This window comes from Balearica regulorum, chromosome 2 (assembly GCF_011004875.1).
Source record: "Balearica regulorum gibbericeps isolate bBalReg1 chromosome 2, bBalReg1.pri, whole genome shotgun sequence".
Lineage (NCBI taxonomy): Eukaryota > Metazoa > Chordata > Aves > Gruiformes > Gruidae > Balearica > Balearica regulorum.
This window is the reverse complement of record NC_046185.1, coordinates 152,009,099-152,029,318: the sequence shown is the minus strand read 5'-3', so window position 1 is coordinate 152,029,318 and position 20,220 is coordinate 152,009,099. Positions and strand designations below refer to the sequence as shown.

At 42.9% G+C, this 20,220-nt stretch overlaps 1 protein-coding gene and 1 long non-coding RNA gene across 2 annotated transcripts in view; one reads left to right on the top strand and one right to left on the bottom strand.

The window, feature by feature from the left end:
- Window positions 1-1,063: 1,063 nt before the first annotated feature.
- On the bottom strand, window positions 1,064-10,504 carry LOC142600606 (uncharacterized). Its single transcript, XR_012834184.1, has 2 exons — window positions 10,400-10,504; window positions 1,064-2,246 (listed from the first exon to the last, which is right to left on the bottom strand). It is a non-coding gene; the product is annotated as an uncharacterized LOC142600606 (long non-coding RNA).
- A 131-nt stretch (window positions 10,505-10,635) lies between these two features.
- The window catches only part of ARHGAP12 (Rho GTPase activating protein 12), a 79,076-nt gene continuing 69,491 nt past the window's right edge, over window positions 10,636-20,220 (top strand). Inside the window, 2 exon segments of the mRNA XM_075746529.1 lie at window positions 10,636-10,763; window positions 16,340-17,094. Coding sequence (XP_075602644.1) covers window positions 16,426-17,094 — 669 coding nt within the window. The 5' untranslated portion in view covers window positions 10,636-10,763; window positions 16,340-16,425.

Sequence of the window (20,220 nt, the reverse complement as noted above, 5' to 3'; positions counted from 1 at the left end):
AAAATTCTTACTGGACATTACAGAAAGCAACATAAATATAGGCTCACGCTCTCAGCTCAGAGGTCTGTTTATGCCAACACCCCGTCTCTGAAAGCTGAACAAACCAAGCTCTCCTGGAGGAATGGCAAATGAGACAACAGGCCCTGGTGTCCCGCTGGCAGGGGCAGGTACAAAAGGCTGCTCTAGGCTGTAGGACCTGAGCGTTTACAACTGCCGCTGTTCCACGGCTACCTGCGTAAAGCTCCTTTTGTTTTCTCATCTTGCTACACTCTCGGCTTCAGTGAAAGGCTTTGGCAACAAGTTCCATGTTCTAGTTTGTGTGAAAACCTTTCTCAGTTTCGACTTTGTAACATTTCAATATCACTGAATGTTCCCTTCTTTTTTTCTTTTCTTTTTATGAAAGAGCACCCTTAGAAACATCTGATCTGCTTTCTCCTTTCCATGACGTTATTTTTTTTCTTATAGTGTTTCCTTTTACTGGTCTATTCCAAAGATAATTGTTTTCAATCTCTTAAAAAAAAGGCCTAACACAGTGGGAAGAATGGGTAATGCCCACTCATAAAACATGTAGAAAAATACAGAGCTACTCTTATAAGCAACTGCAGTTCTTCCATTTTTATGTCTCCCTTACCCTCTTCCAAGAAGCAAATTGAAAGGGCTGAGGAAGATAATCGTTTTGGATGGGTATGTGATTGAGATCCTAATAATAACATAATTGCAAGAGCAATAGTTGAAGACCTATATCTGTTAAAAATTCCTGACTGTTTATTATTTGCCCACCACTGTATCAGCGGACCTGCTTTAACTTCTGCTGGCATGACAGCCTCTCAGCCTCCACGGCAACAACCTGTTCCATGCTTATTTTTGAATTGTTGTATGTTCAGCACCTAATGAGACACTCAGTTTGTGGCATGCATGGAGTACGTGGTCCAGATTATCAGCTCTGCATTTATTTTACCGTTCCGTTATGACGACACTGATGCAGGGAGGTAAGCGCCAGTACGTCATTCAGTGCCAGACGGACTGGCACTGAAAGCTGCAGTTTGAGAGACCTGCTCAGAAGTAACTGTCTCATGCTTTATTTTCTGACCAAGAGACAAGATGCCTATAGCTACCGTGTTTCTTTTAGTGATAAGTTGTGGTTATTAATGCACTGAACAAGAGTAGGAATGGGTGATATTTTTCCCATGGAACAGTAAAATCACAACAAACATGGTCTCATTCATTCAAAAAGCTCACAGATTTGATCTGAATTCATCTAAACGATGCTGCCTAGGCAGAGTGAAGGAAAAGCAATGTCACCGTATTCCCATCACGGAGCTGGGGGAGGGGGCCACCTCTCTTTGAACATTCGCTCTCAGCGTGAAAGATGTGAAAGACACAGGTTCAGTGTCTACTTGAGGGGATTTAAGTCCCTTCCACCACCTCTTTCTTAGTCCTTCATTGCTAACTGCCACACTATTAAATATTCTGGGGTGCTTTCAATCCTGTTGCTGCTGTTCCACTTAGCATTAATACTTGAATCTTCACAGGCAGAGGGACTGAGCTTCAGATATCTTCCATCCTCGAGGAGTGCTCCAGGCTGAGAAGCATTCACATCCTTTGTTGAAATGACTGCTCATATATTTTCCCGCACCAAAACCGCGCCAGCCAGAGGGACTGAAGGCGGCCCACTTTTGAGTGACTGTCTCATGGTTAGGATGCTAATCTGGAAAAGATGGTAAACATGATTTTAAATCCAGTTTCTGCTTCATTTGAACTAAACTACAAGGTCTTTGTTTTGCTATAAAAACTCACATTTAAATTTGTTTTGACCCAAGTCAGGGCCTGTTTTTAATTTTGTTCCCCCCCCCCCGCCTTGCTTTTTCTGTCTTGGCAGGAAGCCTGAGAACTCTCCTTCCCTTTTCATTAATTCCAAGCATAATGATAACAAAACTCTGAGCCGGTGAACACCTCTCACTTAGCTTTGGAGTTTATTCATCCCTAAAGTATACCTACTATTTTGTAATTGGAAGCACCTTCTAGGTATTCTTTTATCAGTAGTATAATAGATACTTCCATCTCTGCTGTTACTTCCTTGTGAACCTGCCTTGGTGTTAACAGCCTTTATCTTGGCTCAGCTGTTTGTAACAGCTCCGGGGCTCCTCCCTTCCAGGACATAGTTTCATCCTGACCGAAACCAGCATCCTACACAGCGTCACTCTGTCGTTAGGGCAGACAGGTGCTGCTCCATATTTCTTCCCACTCTGCAGGAAGAGATCATCACCTCAGTTATGTAAAACAGCGGATGGAGAATACATATTATGTACTGCTAAAGTCATGACCTAGTATGCACAAGGCTTCCAGACTTTCTAATTAGGGACTGAGCTAATTAGAACTGGCTAAAATGTCCATATATTGGACATGCTTTTATTTCATAGGCTTCAAAAGAGAGATAAGCCTCTCCCCCTTCCAAAAATGTTTATATTTGCCATCAACATTTTCACTAAAAGGTTTAAAATTGCATTGAAACTTGACTTTTCAAATGACATCTGTGATTACATGAATCAATGGTTTTGATGAAAATAAGAGAGTTTGGCTTAATGTCAGTGATATGGGTAAGAAGTTTTTACGAACGCTTTAGGGAGTGCCAGGACCGTGAATGGCTGAGCATGGGGGAAGAGGCATTAGACACAGCCGTGCGGAAGAGGTGCAATGCAGTGTCACAGCTAACATGGTCTTTCTTTTCCCCCTTTCTTTATCACAGAGCAATTGTAAAGTCAAGCTATGATCTACCTGAAACATTCCAGGGGATCCTTTGCATCAGCTTGAGGTGTAAACCTATGCTGGTCCAGCCAAAATACAAATTTCCATTCTTTCTAATGACAAAGCAATTTTACTATTTAAAAACCACATACAAATAACCAAGACCCAGCCAATCCCTTTTTATGAGTTTCTCCCATGGTTTGCTCTCTAGTGAAAAACTTGAATGACTCATTTCTGGCTAGAAGCAGCTGAGACAACAGAACTAACGGCAGCATTGACTGCATCACCTACAGCGTTATTGCTATGCCAGCCTTAGAGCAATGAAATATTTGTAAGGGTTTCTTTTCCTTTTCCAATGGAAAACAATTGGGCAAACAGAAGGAGCAAGGAAAACCAGCAGAGAAGCTTGCAGGAAAGCAAACATAAGACAAAATGTGGACTTGGATTCCTGAAGATATCTCTTATCTGAAGAAGGAGCGACAGGATTGGAAAGGGTTTGGTCCCTGAAGTCCAGTGACTCCTTGGGAATGGCTATGATGTGCTGAAATTACTAACAACTCTGAGCCAGCACATAGTTTCCTTCATACCAGCCCACTCAGGGACTTGAAATAACTTTTTTGTTAGAAGCAAAACACAGAACTGAAAGAAACACAGCATGTCATGGAAATGTTATAACCTTCTACCTGGCTCTTTCTGCAGTAGCTGTTGGCACAGAAGGTTTGTTTTCTCTTTTAGGAAGCAGAATTAAATAGAGGAGAGTTGGTGCAGGGCCTGTAACGGAACAGAGGAACTGGAGAAGGAAGAATAAAAGTTGGCATCTGTACTAGTAAATTAAACAAGGTCACAGACACTGGAACTTGATCATCTATACTGTGAAATTGTTAGAACAGCCCTTCCCGTGGTTTTGGTCAGAGGCTCACTTGCCGTTTCCCACACGTGTCCTGTGATGAGACCTTTCCCAATAGGTAGTTTAGAAGCGAACACCAGATTTTGCAGAGCAAGAGCTCTATGGCTGTGGGCCCTTCTGGGCCGGCTGGCCTCACTGTCTGAGAGATGCTCAGGCCTGTTTAACTCACTGGTACAGGCACAGCCATGGAGAATTCAGGGACCTTCACATCCTTCTTCCTTTGACATAAGCAACCAAGTCACATCTTTTCTCTAAATGTATCGAACAGCATCTTGAAATGAGTTAAGATTTTTCCTGATTCTAGTGCTCTCTCTGAAGCCATTCAAAGTCTCCACCCTCCTGATGGCAAGGAGCTTTAAAAAAAAAAAGAAAAAAAGGCCAATTTACATCCATTTTGCTTAGAGAAAAGCTGGTGTTTCCCCTGAAAAAGCTGGTGTTTCCCTGACATATTTACAGAGAGGAATAAAAATTCCTCTTCACTTTTGTTGTTTTCAAATGAATATGGGAGTACGGAAATGGTTAGGGACCTTGCAGAAGATGGAGTACACTGTTCACATATTTCAAATAGTTTCTTCCATGCTGAATGACAAAAAAAGAAAAGTATTTTTTACCCTTGCTTCTACTGGCTATTCTAGTTCTTATTTCTATTATGGGTAGAAAGCACCTCCTAATTTCCAACTCACATCTATTCACAGCTCCCATAGGAAAGCCACCCTGCACATACGATATTTCATGCAGCAGCAGCTTGCCCGGTCACATAGACAGCCCTGGACACTAAAGCTGTGCCTGTACAACTAAACAAATCAGGCTAAGGCTGTCCTCTGGCCCTGGTGAACTGGCAGCATCCGTCAACTCTTTCACCCTCAAAACTAGAGTGGATACATCCGAAGTGCCTCATGGGAACAGTCTCTGGTCCGTGCTAATTCTCAAACTGCTCGAACATGGAGAGATTCAGTTTGGCCAAAACCATGTGCCAAAACCATGCCAGGGAGCACGCTAACAATTTACCATGGTGGCTGGCCCCATTTGTTTGCCGGCACAGCCACAGCCTTAGACTGTGATTTGCAAGAATGTTTACTGAGTTGAGTATCACAGTTACCAGATGAAATATTTTTCTGAATCACTGGGATCCACAGAGTGAAACCTCTTTTCCCAGGATTGCTCTCTAGCTCTGTTCTCTTCAAGACTAACCCCATGGTGGCCAAGCAACATCTTTAAGAGAAAATATCATGCTTAAAGAACAAAAGATGTCAGAGAAAAATGGAAATATCACACATGCATGTCTAGTTTTCTGAGGATAGGTAGGATTAAATTACTTCAGGCAGCTCAAAATTAAAATGCTAAGTCACTCAATTTTTTCTCATGAATTTATCTAATTCTTTTTGAACATGAAAACTTTCGGCATTCACCAATTCCCGCAACAATGATTTCTACTCTTTAACCACATCAGTAGACTCTAGAGTGCAGCTGTTCTGATCACATGCGGGCACCTACTTTAAGATGAGATGAATTATCCTCCAGACTCCTTTGACTGTAACAAATACAACCCCACTGATTCTCAAGGGAGCTTAGATACCTGCCTTTGATGTAGATACATATGAACTCGGGCAGGATGAACCTCTCGTGACGTCTAGCCATGCCTGTTAAGCTGAGATGAATCCAGTCTATCAATTTCTGCTGTTTCTCAGCAATAGCATTCAGTACAAACTGGACAACCTCATATAACTTCACTTTGACCGTCCACTGGGAACTTTATTGGACCGTGAGAAGCCTTTGCAGTTGCAAGGGTTCAGCAATGCACAGTCTAAGAAACTTCCAGTTTCAGAGGGCCCAGAAGCGAGCACGCTGCTCGCTGAGCCACACCAGGCCCTCGCACTGGACCGAATTCTGAACTTGTGCCATTCGGGGAACCAGAAAGTCCCTCGTGTATCTTCACTAAGCCTGAATTTTGTGCAGAACAATCAAATGAACTTCAATATGAATAAAACATTTAACACACAAGGTTTTATTTCATTCTTTTTGCACAGCTATGCAATATCTTTATATTTATTTCTATTCTGCTTATTAGTGGTTCATAAACACAATTCCTTCCTTTTCATCAGACAAAAAATAAGCTACTTAGAAATTAAAGACACTTCTCCAAGGTATAAATGGACATTTACATTGTGCTTTTTCAATATCAATACCTTTCATTATAGGTTTATCCCAGGAAAGAGATATTATTATTGAAATTATTAATTGTGCCTTTTGTATGTTTTTGCTGTTAGCTCAAACCACGGCTAGATCAAGACACGACTAGTTGTGCAGAGCTAAGATTGAGCTTAGACAGAGGTCTTAAGCCAAGGTAGCACAAAGAAATGTCCTCCTTTACCCAGGGTCTGCTTTAGCAGTTCCGTCAGAAAATTAATTCAATATCTTTCTCCACTTTTCATTCTGTGCTGCGACTCAGCGGTCTATTTTCATGCTCAACATAGAAGTGACACGGTTTGGAATACTATGGTCAAGATGAGAAAAGCAATAAACAGTTAAACTTCACAGGTATGTAGTGAGCCTGGTCTTGGTGAGAGCAGAATTAAAGGATCAGTTTGACCAAAACAAATCTCACTTTGTTCTTTAGTAATGCTGACAATCTGATAGTTGTAAAAAATTGTTCTTTACTTGCAAACTGAGACTGCTAGTACAAACAACAGGCACATTGGAATTTTTGTCACAGCTTCCATTGGGTGATCTCAGAGACAGATGCAAATACCGAGCACTGCAATGACCACGTGGCGAATGAACAGAGCAAAGTAAAAAAACATGCGCTGACCGCAGTCCATTCTGGCTAATACGATTTACAAAAATAATCAGCTGGCAAGATTGAAAAATCTTACAAATTCCTCCCTGATTTTTCATAGTAAACCAAATTATCATCTCTGAACTGTGGATAAAAGTTCCTCCTTAAGGCAGAGAACATTCCTTTGTAGTGTCATGGTGAAACAAGTTCTTTACTGAACTTCTGAGAAATCTGGGTTCCTTTTTCTGTATTCTTTACCTCTTTGTTCCCTTTTCAATTGATTTTCCTTATACTGCGCAGTTATATAAATAAAAATGGCTCATCTGTTAGTTGAGTCAGGAGATGGGGAGTAAATTGACAAGTTCGTGCAAAAAGCCCACAGTATCTGCACTTTGCTAAAAAGTGCTTTTGTAGTACTGAGAAAGAACAGAAAGGAGGAATTGATTGTAGGTATATGTGTAGGTGGTAAAAGTATTTTTAGATAGAGGTGAGAGGCTAGAAGCTGTCAAAAAAATGAGAGTAGGAGCAGAGCAGACAGGAGATGCCCCAGGTCATGTGCTTTATATCAGGTAAGTTGAACCATTTTATAAAATACACTTGCAAGTAGTATTTGAAGTAAAATAAAAATATTTTCTATTTATATCAGAACTGTTTGCTTAATTAAGTGCATTTCTTTGTCTAAATTCACAATGGTTTCTCCAGTGTGTATCACTACTGAGGTTCTAAGACCAAACCCAGAGGAAAAGTCTCTGAAAAAAGGAGTGAAAACCCAAGGAAACAGCACAAAGAGCAAGGTGGGTATTTGCAGTATTTGCCTGTTAGAAAGCTTTTCGTATTTGCCTTCTCAGCCATTTCCTAAAGAAAGAATCACCACAGTTCATAATGAGATTAGTCTGTTTGGTAAGGGGGGGGTGGCAAACAACGAATAAACAACCCGGATTTAATACCAATCACGTTTTAAGCAGCACATTTCTGTTGGTTACCTAACATCAGCCTGGCATTATGAGTAACAGGACAGCAATGTCCAATCTCAGATACGCATTTCAAGTTAATTAAAACATAACACACAACTCAAAGTACTGCGACTGAGGCATTAAATACTGGACAGCTGACCTTGTAGAGATTTGAAATAGAGAACTCAGAAGAAAAAAAAAATAGCAGAAAAGTAAAATGAGAATTTGCCCTTCAAATTTAATAGGCTCCAATTTTTTACACACATTACCCTGGTATTCCAGAACTTTGAAGCTAAGGACAGAAAGGATCCTTTCTATGGCTAATTCAAACACCAAAAAAGGATTTTTCCAAGACTGGATTTTCAGAACTGCGAAACTTGTTTTCTATGGTTTTGTGTTTTATGATAGATTGTAAGTATTGGGTCAACTTTTCCTCCACAATTGCAACATTCATAATGTCACTTTCTTACGTGGCTTCTCCTGCACCTCTATACAGCTGCCTGGTTTTTTTTTCACAAAACTTGTGGGAGCTTAATTACCTTTGAGACAACTCCCTTTTGGCAAACACAGGTAAATTTGGACAAAGGTTTTGAAGTTTGGCATAACAGGACAGATAGATAGACACAGTTCAAACACTGACTTTTCACGAGGAATCAGTTTACGAAGAGAGAGATTGATGTCTGTGTGTGTGAGTTATAAAACATTCAGAATGCGACAGATACATGAATTAAGTCCTGCAGTTTCTACCACAGCTCACGCAGACTACATAAAGCAGTTGTAGTTGGCAATTCTTTCAACCTGAGATTCATGAGGTCACCACATGTGCTGTGTCTTTCCACCTACCATTCACATATAGTCCCACCTGAGGTGTCAGTGTGACAGTCATCTCCAGGAAAAACAAGGCACGGTGAGTAAAGGTTGTGAGCTCTAGCTCCTTCTACTCCAGTGAAATGATAAAGAAATCCTTCCCAGGCAGAATATGTAATAGATGCTAAAATTGGATTTGGGCTGGACAGTTTATTGGTAATGTGGAATCCTTCATGACTGCACTTGGGCAGGGACTCAAAATTACATATCTTCTGGCACCTTCAGCTCTATTATGCACGTTGATATTATGCGGGACCATTGGTTCAGCACTGACTCAGAGGGAAGAGTGCCTCAGACTGAATCACTAATGCCATATCCTGCAGCACTCCAGCGAAGCCTTGGCAGTAAGGACGGATAATAACAATGTGGTTACTATGACTGATTTTTGAGATGTTTTTATGTATACCTCAGGCGTGTCAGTAGGTAAAATGCTGTCAGCTTGCTCAGAAATACCCAAGTGTGCTAAGTATATTATTCTCTACCACAAAACTGACAATACAGATAGAATCCTATTAGACAAAAACATCCAACTGAACACCATACCCTGAATTACTCTGTATCTCTTCCACATAGATATAATTTACAATAGAATAAGTATGAATATGAAACTACTGACCTCTTACATGTTTCTTTTGCCTTTTAATGATAAATAATGGACATCTGTATGCAAGGTGTTTCAGTTACAGTAGAAACACTAGTCTCCAGTTGGTTTTTCAAGACTCTGTGAATAACTGCTGAACGAGTAGGTGTGACAGTGGTATCAGCCTTACATCAACAGAATTTTAATAATGATGTTTTTTGGACAGACAGCCCAAAGTCAAATGATCCTTGGTGCCAAGGGGACATTTTCAGAAGTATTCAGGCTAAGATACAAGAAGCAAAGCTGTAAGGTATTTGCAGTGTTTACTACTTGTCTTGCATGTTGTCACATACCACCTGATAAAAGGCATCACAGAAATATTGACACTGGAAATATCATCCAATATGAAAGTGTGTCCACATGTTCAGTTACACCTATTGATGCTATTTTTATCTTTTCCTCAGTCTCTGTTTCTCTCTTTTTCTTGCTTGCACTCCTCAGGTCTCTTCCCATTGCCTTTCTTTGCCTTCAGCAAATCTGTTCTTCCCACCTTTTGAGGATCTTACTGTTGCCTTCTTCCATGTGTTAAAATAATCAAAGAAAAAAAGTTAGGGCCAACATTAGTCTTGATTAGAATAATAGAGTGCAGACAGTTTACACCTCTCAGTGCCATTGTTTCAGGATGTTTGTGGATTCATTCAGATACGGCTGTATCGGTCACAGTCAGTTCATGCTTTCAAGGTTATCTTTGCAACCACGAGGACTAGATACCATTTTTTTTTAAAGAGAAAGATAAGATCACTTACAATTTGAAAATGCTGTGAAGGCCATATAAACGTTCCCAAACTGGATGTTTGACAACTTTTACTAATAGCATAAGAGATACTAAGCAAGTTAACTTGGACTAACTGGATAGGACTACGTCTTATTATTTCTTTTTGGTCAGACTATTTAAAAATTGCTGTTGCTTCTGTTATCAACTACAGATCACTCAGACCCCTGGCTGCAGCGAGGAAGGGGCGTAGTTTTTGTTTTCCATCTGTTCTTTTTGTTACGGACAGAAAGGCCCAGACGTCTCACACCACCGTGCGAATCGGAAGATGACCTTACCGCTCCGGCAGCGGCACCGGGTGACTTTAGCAGAGCACAATGCAGGTGGACGGTAGAATGGACGGACGCTCACCAATTTCACATTAGGGGCAACATGCCCTTCGGGGGGCAGGACCCACGCCATCCGTCAGGCTGGAGCCCCTCCGGTTCTCCTTTTGGCGAGAGGGCTGAACCCCTCTCTGCAGTCCCCGCGGCCGAGCGCTGCCGCCCGCAGCCAGGCCCGGCAGCAGGCGGGGTGTCGGGCTCAGCGACTCGCCCCGGGCACGCTGTTCAGGGCGGCTCTGCGGGACCACCCCCCCCGCGGCGCGGCAAACCCGCCGGCCCGGACGCCGTGAGCCCGCGCCCACCCCCGCTCTCCCCACAGACCCCGCCGGCGCAAAGCGCGGTGTCCCCGGGCGGGGGGGGGGGGGCTCTGGGCGCCCCCCAGCAGAACCAGGCGCAGGACCGCGTGCGTCGCCCACCGAGAGCGCGGCCCACACCGCACGCCTACGGCGGCGCTCCTCGGGCACGACCCGAGCGTCCCCGCTGTACCGGCAGGGCCGGGCCGGACCGGACCGAACCGAACCGGATCGGGGGGCGGGAAGTTGGTGCGCTGCACCCGCCCCGCCACACCCCCCCGCACGGCCCCGCCCCTCGCGCCCCTCCCCCGGCACGTGACACGGGACGGGTGACGCCGCCGTGCCCCGGAGCTGACACTCGGCTGCGGGGTGGGCGGGCGCAGGGGCCGCTGCTGGCGGGAGGGGGAGCGGGGAACGAGAGCAGCAGCAGCAGGCGCCGCCGCCGCCGCTGCGACTGGAGCGGGGCCCGGCCGCACCGCCGAGGCAGGTGAGGGGCCGCGCCTCTCGGCTCGGCGGGGGGGGAAGGAGGGGGAGGAGCGCGGCGGCGCTGCCGCCGGGACAATCGGGCAGGGCAGGGTGGCCCTGCGGCGGTCGGAGGGCACGTCCGCGCCCGGGCCGGGGCCAGCTTATGGTGGCGGCGGCCTCAGCCCCCCCGGCGCCGCCTTCCGTCCCTCCCCCCCGCGGGGCACCGCCGGGGAGCGCCTCCCGTGCCAGGCGGCCGGCGGGGGAGGCGGGGTGGTCCGGGCGGCGCCGCCCCGCGGTGCCCCCGTTGGCGGCGGCTTCGTTCCCCAGGCGCCGCCGGGAGCGCCGAGTTGGCGGCGGCGCCGGGAGGCAGCTCCGCACCTGGGCGCTGCCGGTGGGCCCGCGGTGCCGGGGGCGGCGCGGAGGCTGGGCAGGGCCGCCCGACCTGCCTTGTGCAACCGCCGCTCACCTGCTGGGGCCGCGGCCGGCGGGAAACAAAGGGAGGCGGCGGGCAGCGGCGCCTCGGCGGCCTTTCCCAGGCGCCCCCCCCCGATCCGGGAGGGTCGGGTTTGACGCCCTTGTATTAGCTTGAGCGCGGTAACTTCGGGTGGTTCGGCTGGGGTGAGTCGGTGCGGGTGTGCTGCGGTATTTATAGCCGGTCTTTGGAGTCACCAACTTAACAAAAGCCCGCAACGAGGAGCAAGTGGGCTGGTGATGCGCTGGAAGCTCGTTAAGGTGTGGGGTGCTGCAGCGAGGCTTGAAAAGTTGTCCTGACAGTTGTTTAAAATGCATCGCTTATTCAGTACTCTGAGTCACAGGCAATTATTAAGTGGTTACTTATTATGCCTTTGATTTTAAGGACGTGTGAGCTCTGGGAAGCTGGTTTACTTGGAAGCAGTGCTCGATTTGTAACCCATGTTAGTAATCTCGGAGGAAACAGCAAAGGATTAAGCTTGTTTTCATAAAGCTTGTAAGTTGTCCGTGTTTCGTGTGTATCTGTTGTTTGCATTTGCATCTTTGCATCTATTTTTATAGAACTTTTGCATGCTCTGGATGCACGGTTTGCAGATGGTGGTTTTTACAGGCACCGGTGAGGGCTGTTTGTCTGCGTGAAAGTATCAGGTGACGAGTTAGTTGTGTTGGATAAAGAGTGGCGTCCCTTGGGAAGGAAGGTATGAGTAGGGTTGAGTTCTCACAAGGTTACTGAGGGACTGGTCTCCAAGCAGTGGCTGCTGTATAGCTTGAAGCCCCAAGGAAACTGCCCAGGGAGAAGCAGAATCATGAAATCTAGTGAGCTGTAGCCAGGGTATCTCAGCTGGCCTGAACCGATAAGAATTTATCCTAATTTAGCTTCAGTAATTGAGTTTATTTCTGTATCAGCAGTGCAGAAGGGTTCATTTCAGTAGTGGGTGAAGTTTGATGCTGAAAATGGAAAAAGATTACACAAGTCAACTGCTGCTGCTTTGTAGGACACCATGAACAAGGTCACACGAAGAAGTTTAAGGCAATCGGTTAATATTCTGGGTGGTATACTTATTATCTGTTTGTATTATACAGTAAGTAACAATTCCATAGCCATGGTGAAAGTTTTTTTCCAAGAGGAAAATAAGAGAAATAGCAAAAAGTCTTTTTAGTGTGTCTCAATTACCTGGTTCTGGAGGATCAGAGGAAAATACTCTGTGTCTGATAATCTCAAGAGAAGTTTGAAATACCTGTTGTGTACCTTTTTTTTGTGTGTTACGAGTTCTAGGATAATGCTGAAGTTAGGGATGATCATATCTAATATATGATCATATTATATACATATCATATATGATCATACTTACGATTCTATGTCTATGTGTGTTAGGACCACGTTTCTTTCAAGACCATTTACACGTGCTTCAAGATCAATTTAGCGAGCATCGTTCTGCAGTTAAGTCTGAGTGCTGTAGGGTTTAAGTTGCCCTAGGAAAGGCTTACCTCCGAGCAAACCTAAAGCTCTCCCAGCCCAACCCGTCTGAGGGCGGCTGAACTGTCACATTGGGGTTTAATTAGACAAGGTCTCGTTTTGTGGGGACGTACATAAAGTCTAGCTAGAGGCAAACGTTTGCATGCAGAACCCCTGATGGTACGTGTGCATCCCCCCGCGGGGAGAGGCCGGGCCCCGGGAGGAGCGGGGAGAGGCCGGGCCCCGGGAGGAGCGGGCTGTGCCGCCCCGGGAGGAGCGGGGAGAGGCCGGGCCCCGGGAGGAGCGGGGAGAGGCCGGGCCCCGGGGCAGGGCCGCCGCGGCGCCCGCGGGCGGTGGGAGAGGGAGGAGCTGACCTCTGCAAACACCGAGGGCTGCCAGCCTTACTCAGCCTTAGCTGAGTAAGAGGTGGGAACGGTTCCAGTCGGAAATCGGAGCCCGAAAAGATCCACGCGTGGGTACGGAGTGAAGGATCTCGGCAGGGTGCCTGTACGTAACCACGGGTGGGCTCTCGTAGGACAGCGTGAGTGCCTGTGAAACGGCGGAGCGCGTTTCCACCTGGGGATGTGGCCTGCCTCACATCAGTTAGCCTGTAGCAACCAGGGTTTTCTTCGCCAGAAGAGAAGTGTGGCCTGACTCTGGTTTTTTTTTATTCCTGAATAAGTTTTCTTATGTCTTCCTTGTCAGTGGGGCTGTTCATTGTTACTAATCTTTTAATCAGGTGCTGAGACTTGATTTAAGGTATTAAAGCATGCAGATGTTCTCTGTGGAAATAGATAACTTTTCATGCTTGTCTAATTAGGGTTCTTCAACCTTCTTTACCAATGTGGGTGCCACCCAGTATTACAGGCAATGGCAAAGGAAAAAAAATAGTTGGGTTACAAGGTCTGACCTCCCGTATCCCTTCAGTTATTGACTAACAGCACGATGAAGTCAGTACTCCAAATGTCAATATTGTGCATTCACATCTGAATTATTCTAAGCCTCTTACAGCAGAGGTTTGGCTGAGGCTTCCAGAGTTCTTTAACCCAAGTTCTACGAGACAGATACATGGACCTGGAGAGGACATGACTTACTGTTAACTATACCCTCGGCTGTGCATAGGGTACAGGCAGTCTGTGGCATAACAGCTGCATTAAAAAGATTCAAACGAAAAGTTAATGCATTTGGATCAGTGAAATCAAGGCCATAGTACTTGTTTGCAGACGTACAGGGTTGATGTTGATCTTAAACTTACTGAGAAGGATTTCCCACCTATAACGTAGGTATCTCTTGCTTCTGTCTGTTGAGTCAGAGAATTAGAGCCTTGCTTGATTCTGATGATGTGATCTGTTTATAAAGCTGTTTTAGTATTCTGGCCAAACACAGAACACAGCCTGTCTCTTTTTATCTTATGTTCAACATTACCAAACGTTTGCTATTGACTTGATAATTTTGCAGCTTGGATGAAAGAACAAAAAATTGCGCTGATTTTTGTTGGGTTTTGTTTTTGTTGGTTTTTTTTGAAAGGGATGAGGCTGCAAAACTGATTTCAAAAGTGGATAGAGCTACTTTTGTAGCTAGTGTATTTTATTTAACTTGTATTTCTCAAAATTCTGATTTTTTTTAAGCATAAAATGCAACTTATTGAACCCAGCTGTCTTGAAAAAAATGTTAAGCATGCATTCTCAATAAATAGTTACAGGCAATTTGCAAAAGAGAAATGAAAAATCCAAGTTTTTAAATGTTTGGTAGCCCTGTGGGAAACCATGGGCTTATGTTCTCTTTTTGGTTTCTGTATGGGAGAAGGAAAAACTCTGAATGTGCCCTCGTCCTACATTTCAACTTCCAAGGTAGCAGGCCTTACAGGTAGACTGTAACTCGGAAATGCTTGCATTTTTCTGGCCTATGACCTTGAAGCAGTGAAAGGGGTTGGTAGCAGCTTTGAAGAAGTGTTGGGAGGAGTCAGGGTTAGTAACGAGGAAAAAATAACATTTGTATGGCTTAGCTTCCGAAACTAGGAAGAGAGTGGGAATGGCTGCAATTTCTTTATGCTTACCTGCTGCTACAGTTGCTAAACAACTGCAGAGCTGAACTTAAAAATACCTGTTTATGTAGAACAGCAGGTAAGCAAGTTGTTCTGTACTGAGGCTGTAAATAGACTATAATGCTTTGAATTTCAGTGTAGCATTTTATGGTAGAGAGAGTAAACACGAGAATCCTAGCATTCTTTTTTACTGCTTTGTGTTCCTGCTGTCAGCTTTGTTGAATGTGGTACCATCACTCCAAGTCCTCCATAAAGTTGTAAGTCTGACCTTGTGATTCCATTTGGAGTCTTGTAAACAATGGTAGCTTTCAAGTTACCTGTAGGAAATGCTTCCTGGAAGTAAAATATGATGAACTGTGGGAGAGAGAAAGTTTAAAGACGGGCACTTCTGTCTTGGCATCATAGTTGAGCTTTTTAGCTTCTTTTTCTACTGAGTTATGTGGGAAATGCATTTGTTGTTTTTTGTTTTGTTGGGTTTTTTTTTTTTTTAAGGCTCAGAGCAAATGGTAGAAATGGTGAAAGAAAAATTGAAGAACTGTTAAAGGTTTCTGTTTCAGCTGTCCCCACAAGTCCTTTTTTGCTGGCGTTTCTGTCCTTAGCCCCGTTTAGGGTAGCTGAGTTCACTCTGCGTGTGTGTGCCTGCATGGAATTGCATTAGTTCCACTTTGTGGCAGGGTAAACACTACAGATCTCATCACAAAGTCTTAACTTGCAGAGCTGCAAGTTTATACATAATTTTTCTCATTCATGAAACATGCATTTAGAAAAAAAAATCTATTTGTTAATCTTTATAAGATTAAATGTGGCAGCATTTTACTTGAGTTCTCCTACGTTCTATTTGAATGCTGTAGATCTTCCCCTTTACTTACATGCTTTGATTTTCAAGGTTATCTTTCATGTTAATTTACTATGTTGTGTCCAGCGTAAGTTGGCAAGACTGGTGCTTATCCACTCATGAATTGATGTAGCGTTGATGCTACACGATTAGAGACAACTTGGAGTTTGTGGGTGTGGATACAATGGTGGTTGTCTGCATTATAAGATGCTGAAAGTACTTTTCAACATTTTCATGTATTATCGAGTTCTGGTTTTGATTTGTAGTTCTGTTTCATTATTGTTGGGATTTTTGTTTGTGTTTTCCATTTTAGCCCTTAAACTTTTGGTTAATTAGGTTTTCTGTAATGTAAATACCACAAAAAGCTCTCTTAGGAGCAAAGTAAATATGCAGAATTTAAACCACTGAAACCAAAGTATCTAAGTATCTCAGAAACTTTGAATTCTTTTATTTAACACTACCATGGATTGACTCAGACTAGTGTGTCCCATCCCCCCCAAGCGCCCCCCCCCCCGATTAATCAACATTATTTAGTAATAGAAACAACAGGCTTAATGAGCCACTTGATAGCAGGAGGCTTGTGTGAATAGGAGAGTTAAATCGGTGACTAAGTTGTTTTGCTGCCTTTCTATTTTATCACTGAGAAAAGTATCTGAAAATCTTCCATTTTCCCTCAATTATTTAGTCTGAGGTTGACATAAACGGAATGGGCAGGGTTATTTTTGAAATTATTTTCCTCTGAAGTGCTCTTAAACAATTATTACATATACATTTTTTTCCCCTTTTTTACAGCTCTGATTATTAACAGGCAAATAACACTTCTGAAACAGAATGTTGCTTACCTTTTGCCTGAAGAGGTGAAATCTTTTCAAATAGAAATGGCTGATAAAGGTGGGAAGATTCTCCCAGGACAACTGTACATTGAAGTGGAGTACGACTATGAGTATGAGGCCAAGGACAAGAAAATTGTGATTAAACAAGGGGAGAAATACATCTTAGTGAAAAAGACTAATGACGATTGGTGGCAAGTCAAAAGAGATGAAAATTCCAAACCCTTTTATGTGCCAGCACAGTATGTGAAGGAAATACCACGAAAAGCACTGATGCCACCTGTTAAGCAGGCAAGCATGCTGCCAAATAATGCTCTGAAGTTGACACATGGATTACAGAGATCAACGGAAAATGTGAATAAGTCACCAGAGCTTTCTAGTTTTGGAAAATCTTCTCCAGTTCAAGTGTCTTGCTTAGTTCGAGATGCCAATCAAAATCTGGGACTGAACACTAGCCCCGGTCAAACTCTTGGTTTAAGTCTGGACCTTACCTCAAACAATGGAAAACTTAACAATGAGTTGCAATCTCCCAAGGTTTCCAATCAGTATAGAACCGTCTCCATGGGTCATTTCCCATGTCCAGAGTTCTTGGAAATAGAGAAGACCAGCTTTTTGCATGAACAATCTTGTGATTCAGCAGGAGAAGGCTCAGAGAAAATTCACCAAGATTCAGAGTCTGGAGATGAACTCAGTAGTAGCTCCACAGAACAAGTGCAGGTAAGCTAAAAAAAAAAAAAAAAAAAAAAAAGTCCTTGTAGGGTTGTGTGTGTGTGTTTTTCTTTTGTTTCCTTATTGCCATAATTGCTTGCTGCTGTTTTGAGATGTATTCCTAATAAATTCAGATTGCTTAAGTAAAAATGTCTTATCTCAGCATGAACTGGTTATTGCAGTCTAAACAGTTGATGTGTATAGCTCTATTCCTTGCAGAAATACTTTGCTTTGTTGATGAATTCCACTTATGTTATGCTGTGATTCAATGTTACAGAAACACTTTTTTCTTTCTTTATTAGGATTGTTTTGAGATGATGCTGAATTTGGGTTATATTTTCTTCCAGAGGAAGGCAGCCTACTGCAGTAACTCTTCGCTTCTTGGCTTATTGAAATAATATAATAGTGCTAGTTACTGTCAGCTTTTCCTAAGTATGTGTATAGATAGCGTGAGAGCTTTAAATTGATGTATTAGTGGGTTTAATAGTTTAAAAATGGTACACTTAAGATTTATATGGAGTTTAATTTCTGGCTTGATTATTTTATTTGTAGACTGTCGTAATGAGTCAGCCTTGCCAATTTTGCTTCTCACAACTTTGCTCTGGATTAAAACTTGAAACATGTGAGTTTGTTAATTAGTATGGAAGAATCTCAGGAATGATGTACTCCCACTTCAGGCTAAAACTGAGTATTGATGGCCTTTCTCCTTAGTAAAAGGGTTTCTCTCACTTTTTAATTTCTTTTTTAACAGGCCTCCCCCACCCCCAACAAAAGATTAGCACTCTGACTTGGATAATCAGGTCACTTCTGGTACTGGTAACCAAGTTAATTAGTCTATTGTAATCCAAGTTTGTTCTTTAACCAGTGATGTATGTGTACATACAAAATTATGTATGTGCGTATATACATAATCCCCCCCCCCCCCCCCCCCAATCTTTCTGTAGGGAGATGTTGAATTATTTTAAAATTCAAAGGTTAAAAGCTCCATGGTCTTGAACTTTCTTACTCTGTAATGTGAAACTGTTGTTGCTTGGGTACAAACTGATCATTCTAGTAAATGCCACTTGCCAGCATATATTCAGAGTGCCAAAGGAACTCACGCAAGTGTGGTATTCAAATAAAAGTTGATCTAACTTTAGAAATCTTATCATGGAGTGCTGGGAATCAGTACTTTGCTAATAAGACACAATTAAGACAAAGCTTAATGAGTGAGTGTGGGGAGATCTTAAAGATACAAGATTGATTGGGTGATTTATGTAGTCTTGAACTGTATGAACTCATATATTTATTGAAATACTCATCAGTAGTTTTTCAATATCCTACTCTACTTTTGGCCTCATTTTTGAAATTCAGAGTTTCTCTAGTTATGAGACTTAAAGCCTCTAATATTTGTATCTTTTATGACAATTTTATTTTGAACACCCCCCCAATAATGATTAAATAGGATTACTGAATTTAATTTCTTTTTTTTTTGTTTAGTAATTTCTCGCTTATGCAATGTGAAGATTGATCAGTTTTCTTGCACTTTCTTTACAGCAGTGTCCTAGCTTGCTGTAGTTGATATGAGCCACTTTGAACTTGGAAGAATAAAATAATTATTAGATGCTTATTTTAGAAGCATGTGTAGTAGCCCATCTACTGCCATAGTAATTGATTGCCAAATTATGAAAATACTAAGGAATGTTTAGAAAGTATATCCTACTTTAAATAGTTTACCACACTAAAGTTTATATTAGATGTTAAGACAGTTCCTTGTACTGTGTTGACTACAGTTTGATGGATCTTCTCAGATGTAGATGAAATTAATGTTACGTGGGTGTCTTCTGTCAAACAATAAGAAATGTATGGCCTGCTGCTCAGTTTCCACCGGACTTTGTGACCATTGATGCAGTTGACACTAAGTCTTTTCACCTTTCTCCCCCGTCCCACTCCCCCGAATATACTTGACTCAATGCTACAACCTATTTATAAGTTTAGATTCAAGTCGGGCAGCTATGACCATATTTGTAGACTTCACTGGGTTATGGAAAGTTTGAAGATGGACATTTGCACAGTGTTTAAAAATTACAGATCCTAAAAATGCTACATTTCAGCTGTGGAAAAAGCACGGTAGTTTCTGACTGATGTTACTGAAGAACTTGCCATTATCATGGTCTTGGGTGGCAAGATGGCAGATGCTCACTGTGCCTTGCAGTTGTCTTATTTTAAAACTGTGAGGTAACTTAATCGCATCATGCTCAATCACAAGCTCTTTAAATACAAGGAAAATGTTTGACATTTAGTAGCCATAGAGATTAAAGCAGTAGTAGCACTGATGTCACTGTTAGCTCAGTCTAGATATTCAGAGCGCCAGCCATCTCACTGGAACAGCCTTGCCTTTTTTTTTAGAATTCTTTCAATAATGAGCATTGTTTAGTAGAAATCAGCTGTGCAGAAATTAATGGCTCAGAAAGCTGTTTTTATTGCTGGTAGTCTGTAGCGAGAACATCAAGTTCCCAACTTTCACGCACAAACAGGATTTCACTTCACAAGATTGACTGTGGTTCTCCCTCCCCTGCCTGCTGTGGAGTTCAGTTTTATGCAGTCTGCATTATAACAAACTCTAAGCTACAGGTATTTTCTCTTAAATTTGTAAGATGAGAAGCTAGAATGACCTTATTAATAATACCTTTGTGTAGGTGATTTTTTTGAGGGGTTGATGTGATAGTGTTCAGCCCTAGCCCAACAGTCAGTGTGTTTTCAGTATCCTGAATACAAATGTATGAGATTCTTCTAAGAGGTGGTTACATTATTCTCTGAAGATTATTCTCCTTCTCTTTTCCTGTAATGAAGTGCAAGTTCTGCAGCTGTACAGTCTTGAGCTCGTAGGCTTGCTGGCTGTGGAAATACTGGAAGATCCAGAGTCTCCAAAGTACTGCATAAAGGAAGGATTTTTTAGCAGCTGAAATATTATATGAAATGAAGGGCAGAGAGGTGACAGTGTGAGCAGAAGACTTTTCTAATGAACATGTTAGCAAATGATCTGGTTAAGCAAAAGATCAGGACTGGGTAATAAATATTCCTGACATTTAATGCAAAGAAATTCTGATTATTGGGTGCAACTCTGGCGCATAAGGCATTGTAAGAATCAAATAT